The following is a 7,038-nucleotide window of genomic DNA, read 5'->3' as shown; positions in this document are numbered from 1 at the left end:
CTGGCCGCCTAGACTTTTCCAAAAATAAAAGTATTAAAAAAATAAAAAATATTTTTTTGTAGAAATTATTTTAATATAAAAATAAAGATAGTATTTTGGTTGAATATTGATATTTAAAATGTATTACATTATTGTGGATGTGTAAAAAAGGTGTCCAACACGTAGGATAGGCTAAAATGTTGATACATGTTTAATACACATCTTGCATGTTGCCAGAATGATGACACGTGTCCAACACGTAAGGGTAATTACACTAAATAATTCCATTTTCAACAAAAACACCAATATTTTTTCTATATAAAATAAAATTAGCCTCTTTTTTTGAGAAGCTACCGTTTACATATTTTTTAAAATATTTTTTTCTCAAAAAAAAATTTCACATAATAAATAAACAAAAATACTTTTATATTGTTATACCCAAACATATAATTGATAAATAAAAATATTTTTTTGCATAAAATATCCAAATATAAAATTATTTTTACTTTTTTTATAAAATATTTTCTTATAAACTCACCCAAACAAAGTCGTACTAAAGCTGCACAAGTACAATCTTGTAGAAAAGCTGTTTGTCTTTATGCATAGAGAACCATGTTTGTCTGTACAACCACTTTTCATTCCTTATGCATTAGTTGATGCACAAGTACGTCTAATTTCACCCTCATTCCCTGTTTTCACTCCAACACTTGTGAGCTTCAAGAAAGCTTGGCTCCAATTTACAAAGAAAAGTTCTTGATTGTTTGCAAAATCCTTCACCATTGTTCTTGTGCTGTTTTCATTCAGCAAAGCAGAATCTGACTGGAAAAGCCCTTTGTGCACCAAGAGATTCCGATAGTACTGGTTGTCAAAGACCATAGGTGTTTCAGGATCATTGTTCACTGTAGCAGATGCCATTGCACTTACTGGACACTGTTTCATTAGCTCAACAGCATAGTTACTGTCCAGAGTCTTGTCGATGAGCGTGAACCGTCCCTTCGTGTCTTCTTGGAATCGGCCTCTGAATGCGTTGCAATGAGCCACTCCGATGGTGTGAGCTCCTGCAAAGACTAGCCATCACTAATTAAGTATCTAATATGATGTTAAAAGAACACTCAGAAAGATCAAGATCAAGAACATGCACCTGAAAGAATGACAAGATCAAGAACAGACAATCCTTTAGATGTGAAAAGCTTAACCATCTCATCCATTGTAAAACTTGTGTCCACGATGTTCGGCCTGACATTCGAAGCAAGCGAAACCATCCCATCTCTTCTTCCTGTGGGAATTTGAACCATTGGTCCACCAGCCTATTCTCAAAAGCACTTCAATTAAATTAATTAACCACCTTATATTGATATGATGGTGAAGACTCGCATGCAGTTTTTTTTATATGAAATTAATGCTGAGAACGGTTAGATGATTTGATATATTTGACTAAATTACAACTTAATGATTTTCAGCTATCAATTTCACATGAAAACAACTGTATCTGAGTTTCCACCTAATATGATGCATGCATTATCGAAGAATATGAGCATGCAGTGTGAGGGAGAAACTTACAATTCCAACGGCATCTCTGGCTGCAAGAGCAATGATATCCGCACAAGAAACAGTTTCAGGGCAAAGCATCTCAAGGACTTTTTTTGCTGATTCTATAACTGAATATCCACCAACAGACCTATTTCCTGGATCAGTTTGCTCAGTATTGTTCCCAATTAGCATCAAAGATGCATCGCATCCCTGCATGTATTAATTACTTTTGAGTCATAATTGAATACAAAAACAACAAGAGTGACTTTATGTTATTTCCCTCAAAGTTGCATGCATCCTGTATAACCATCTCAGCTAATCAAATTTTGCATCACACAACAATGCATGCTTGTATCCATTTAATGTTTAATAAGGATACTGTTAAGATATAAAGCCGTTCGTTCATTTGTTTCTAACAGTTTAAGTTTTTCAATGAGAAGGTTCTTAAAACTATGAAACAAACTGAACTAAAAAAGAGAGGCAAACTTATGGTTTAGCATAGTATGTTTGGCTTGCATGGACAATGACTAACCTCCACAAAGCAATCATGGAAAACCAAGCGGAGGAGCTTTCCTGGAATGGAAGGATCATTGGAAGAGGAAGAGGTAACTATGTCCCTTATGATGAACTCAGCTGAAGGGCATGAAGCTGCATAGAAGTTGAAAGAGAGGCCATCTACAAAAGAAAAGACAAAAAGAGAAGAGACTGCAATGGAAAGAATCACTCTTCTAGTTTCCATGAAAACAAAGTGTTTAGTCTTTTTTGGGTGATTCTAAGTGCAGTGTTAGGAAGACCCTTTCACTTTGAATACAGATACTTGATAATTTATTGATGCACATTTATTCATTCATATACATATATCAAAAAAGAGGTGGCCAGCCAGGTATTTGTCCCCATACAAGCCCCCATTTAAAACTGCATTAATGCAGTTTGGTGAGTCAGTAGAAAAGTAGATGTGAGGGTTATTTATGTATGTCAATTACTGAACTTATTTCATGTCATCAAGGTCAAGGTCCTAAAGATGATTGAGGTAAATTCTTAAATTGCACACTTTTATAATAGGAAATAGTTACTGCTACATTTCATGGGGAAACTGCTTCTATAAAGGTCTTTCTATTTAGTTATGCACACTTTCAAATTAGGATATGATGTGAAGTTAAAATTAATACAGCAACCTATATAGTTAAAGAAGCATGTGATATCTCTGATCTTAGCCTTTACTAATGTTCTAGTATGTCAAGAATGTTACCACTGTTCAAGTTCGTTCTTAGGTTTTATGCAGAGTTTGTCGCAATGTATTTGTTTTGCACTTTAATTTGATAATATACATGTGTAGTTTCTGTGATGTGTTAAATTATTAATATGTTGCCTGGATAACATTTTGGTTTATAATAAGTTAAAAATAAGAAAGGCCACCGCAGACAGAAATAAGTGAAAATATTCTAATACATCCCTTTTCTAAACTTAAAGTGGAAAATGTTTACTATCTTCTTCAAATTATCGCATGAAGTATAACCTAAATGATATTTCAACTTGCAAATTTGAAAGTTGAAAATATTAGTCCCAAGGAACATAAAACATTTATGTTTTTTATCTTGGACCAGCAGCAAATATCAATTTACTTTTTTTAAAAGTTAAAAGTTAAATCACATAAAAGAAATCATGGCTTACACATAAATCTTCCCAAATAGCGAATGAATGGTGATGTCTAGATACCGTTGAGAAGAACAGGGAACAGCATTAATAAATCCCTTGAAATGGAACAAATTTTCTCATTGAGTTGTTAAGTACAAGTATACAACACTATTTGTCAGATCCAGCTAGACTTTGCAGTACAAGGGGCAAAATCATGGGTGGGTCACCATTTTTTAATTGTTTGTTGGTGTGGCTTGGCAACCACAAGTCCACAACTGTAACTAAAGGCTTTGTTTTGGTTTGTTAATTATTTATGTACATAGAAACTCAAAAATAAATCTCCAGTCAATTGGTCTAAAATGCTAGTCAATTGCAAAATTGATTCAGCAGTTCAAAGTTCAGTTTCCACGTCTTGAACATTTGAGAGATCATCATCTTCCAAATCATCAATAGGAATGTCTTCACTGTCATAATCGACAGGGCCTAGATATGAATAAAAATAGTTTTATATAAGTGATTAACTCAAAAAGTTTTGAGACAAAAATATAATACCGTTGTAATGCTATTGAAGCAACTTTGGCAATGACATCAGCAATACCAATTAGAAGAGATAACTACTAAAAGCATGGCTTCCCATATGAGACGATGACAATTAAGAAAGGCTAAAGTTTACCTCTTCCAATGGAGCGAGAAGGATAAGGTGACAAGTCAGTTGATTCAGGATTCTTATCAAGGAGGTATGGAAGGTCAAGAAACTGTAAAAGAGATTCTGTTTGAGGATTCCGAGGACAACCTGCAGAAAGAATAAATGATATTAGGATATCATCTTTAACCAAAGATCAAGGTGAACTATAGTTAATTTGGAGTTTGCAATGGAAAACAAAGAAATACCAGCAAAAGAACCATGAAAATTGGATTGAGAAGGATCATAACACGGAGCAGTTTTAACAAATTCAAAAGGTTTGCACCCTCTCTGTTGTAACCTGCTTCTAACCCATTGGCGACAATCATCCATCTCAAGATTCACACCTCTGTCACCAATGCAAATAGAAATTTAGTTTTTTAAACTTTGGTAGGAGGGGAGGGGGGAACAGCAGGACAAATATGATTTTAAATGAGTACTCAAATTATATGCGTTATTTAAGGTTTCTATAATGCACACACCTGAAATCTGCACCCTTGGGTGTCAGCGGGAATATAGAGTTGAACCTCCTTGTTATGGCTAACCATTCTTCATCATACTGAATCTCATAAGGGCCTGCCTCTGATTCGATTTCCACTATCTAAACATGCAGGACATACCATGAGTTTGGTTACTAACATAAAACAGCCATTAGAGAGGATTAGCCTGCACTTAATACTTAAGCCTCTATAGTCTATACCTGCAAGAAGTCGCGCCGAGGAAGACATTTATCAAGTGCAAGGAATTTTGTCAGCGGACCTCCTTCCCCGTGCTGAACAAGAGCAGCAAACTTGCAATGTAAATGAGCAGAAAACCAATATTGTGGTTTCAGTTTACCTAGAAGTTGAGAAGCAGCTTTACTCCCAAGTCTTCCTTCCTCAATCTGGCAAAAATGAGAATATCATGCTGTCATAAACAATGTAATTAAAAAAAGAAAAGATAATGCATGCCATCAAAGATTATATGACTGCTCAAAAATGATTATGTATATGACAGCTTCATTTTTGCCTTGTATAAAAAGAAGTGAGGATAGTGTCCTGAATTTTAGGGCTTTTGAGTAGCAAGACAATGAGGTTTTAGCCAAAAGAATGAAAAAAAAAACCAAAGTCATCGACACCCAGCAAGAATTAGTCATAAATTAAATACATTGCTAAATAAGCTCCTCGATTAAAAGAACAATCAACTGCAAAATAACACCTCCTGCTTAAAAAAGGGCTTTCGCCGTACAAGCTCCCTCCAATCCCCACAATCAGTGATTCTCACGGGCCAATCATGAGAAAGAAAGATATCAATCGGTTCCTCAATTTGCATGAGTTTGTGAACATCGTATTCTCGAACATGATACACAGACCTGATGGTGCTCTGATCATAGGGAGGTCTCTCAAAGTGTCCTGCACAAAGAACAATATATAGTAATTACAACAGAAAATACTACACTCCCTACACACTAACCCTTAATGCAAGAGCCATTCAACAAATAGTTTGTTAAATGGTAGTAACAATACAAGTCTATAACTCATTCATAGCAAAGATACAAAAGCAGATTAACAACCTGATTTATAGTGGCGAGCATTATAAATTCCGGAAAGCCCACCAATTCGAACATTCCCAAACTTGATTACCCCAGCAACTCCCAAGAAATATATATTAGGTGCAGCCCATCCTCCATAATACCTAGTTACAATACACCACAACTTCAAAAGTTAGCAGTGCCCTAAATTCCTAAATCCTAAACCCTAAACTCCAAGAAAAGAAAATAACTCACATTTCCCACAAGTAATTGGAGGCTTCATGGTTGCCACCGATGAAGATGGTAGGATAAGGAGCAACCTCCAAGCCAGAATAGTACTTCCAGAAGGAATTCATGGATCGGAATTTCGGGGGAACGTTCATGCTTTTCAAATCTTGCTCATTCCTAACAGCCTAATCTTCACGAATTGCACAGTTAACTCATGAAAAGATTGAGAATTTGTGAAGTGATTGTGAAATGTGAAGTAGTAAGTACCTGGAAATCTCCGCAGCAGAGGAGGAGATCGATTTTGATGTTTTGGGTTTCCTCGAGATGCTTGAGGGTTTTGTAGACATTGTCGAGTTCGCCATGCATGCACCCTTCCACTGCTATCTTCATCCTCCTCCTTCTTCTTCTTCAAACAGTAGCAGCACTTTGGGTTTTATTGAAATCAAAACAAAACTCTAATCCCTGAAATGCGCTCGCTTATTTGATTATTAGTTTATTACCCTACCAATCAAATACTATAATTTTTCATGAATTAAATATATTTAAAAAAAAAACGCATTAAAATATCTATAACTAATTGCAGTAAAAAAATGTAAAGGCATGAAAGAATTGCTCCTTCCGGCTATACGTATGTATGTAAAGTTGTAAAGTGGGATTTTTTTTTAAATAAATAAAATAAATATATTAATTACCGAAATATATATTTACGAGTATTTTTACCAAAAAAGATCACATCACATATCGTTTACTGTGTAAACTTTCACTGAGAATAAATACAGCGTATATTTTATTTATAGTGTAAAAGATACGTATTAACTTAGTGTAAACGAGATACGTTAAGACAAATTTTCAGCGGCTATAAAAGGATTGTATCCTCTGCAAACATTTCACTACTTCTTTGCTATCTATTCCTTCCGAAAATAAGCCAAAATGCCCGGTAGTAGTGGTTTCTTGGTTGTCAGTGTGTATCCAATTGTCGTATGAGAAATAGTGATAATAAAGTAACATTTGAGTGTGAGAATCCTATTCTGTTGCATACCTGGCCAGTAAGCTCATTGGCGAAATTGAAAAGTCTGACATTGGGTAGCATCAGTGGGAGTGAGAGAAAAGAGATCGGAAGGGTAGGATATAGGTTGCTAGCACCGATGGAAAATGGAGTTTTTCGGTTCCGTCTGTTTTGACTCCATAGCGACGAACATGTGCGCCTAATGTTTGACAATTGTAACATTAACCACCATGCAGTCAATCTGTATTAATCATGTTAAGCGAAAAATGAAGAATAGTAAAACCAATTTAAACAGTTACCTCGCAACCATAGGGAACATGTGAATCTGTCGCTCAGGGGGACACCACTTAAGGAACCTCTGGTATATCCAAGAAATCAGCAGAGGAGTGCACCTGGCAATGTCTATGGTGGAGTGGTGGGCTGCTGAGCATAGGGAGTGGTATGTCCATGCTAGCACCACAGATCCCC

At 35.6% G+C, this 7,038-nt stretch overlaps 2 protein-coding genes across 2 annotated transcripts; both read right to left on the bottom strand.

The window, feature by feature from the left end:
• Positions 1 to 473: 473 nt before the first annotated feature.
• Positions 474 to 2,366, bottom strand: LOC148581587 (peroxidase superfamily protein). The gene is made up of 4 exons (XM_088510155.1): positions 2,042 to 2,366; positions 1,540 to 1,719; positions 1,121 to 1,286; positions 474 to 1,037 (listed from the first exon to the last, which is right to left on the bottom strand). Exons 1-4 carry the CDS (start codon positions 2,246 to 2,248, stop codon positions 622 to 624), a joined length of 969 nt encoding a protein of 322 aa, XP_088366281.1. The 5' UTR covers positions 2,249 to 2,366; the 3' UTR covers positions 474 to 621.
• Positions 2,367 to 3,248: 882 nt separating this feature from the next.
• On the bottom strand, positions 3,249 to 6,198 carry DBR1 (debranching enzyme 1). The gene is made up of 9 exons (XM_016325919.3): positions 5,832 to 6,198; positions 5,592 to 5,749; positions 5,379 to 5,500; positions 5,024 to 5,217; positions 4,527 to 4,709; positions 4,309 to 4,427; positions 4,036 to 4,175; positions 3,818 to 3,937; positions 3,249 to 3,627 (listed from the first exon to the last, which is right to left on the bottom strand). Exons 1-9 carry the CDS (start codon positions 5,952 to 5,954, stop codon positions 3,536 to 3,538), a joined length of 1,251 nt encoding a protein of 416 aa, XP_016181405.1. The 5' UTR covers positions 5,955 to 6,198; the 3' UTR covers positions 3,249 to 3,535.
• Between the last annotated feature and the right edge of the window lie 840 nt (positions 6,199 to 7,038).

This window comes from Arachis ipaensis, chromosome B10 (assembly GCF_059453495.1).
Source record: "Arachis ipaensis isolate K30076 ecotype BB chromosome B10, ASM5945349v1, whole genome shotgun sequence".
Lineage (NCBI taxonomy): Eukaryota > Viridiplantae > Streptophyta > Magnoliopsida > Fabales > Fabaceae > Arachis > Arachis ipaensis.
The sequence above is the reverse complement of the archived record's forward strand: the minus strand, read 5'-3'. Positions and strand labels throughout refer to the sequence as shown.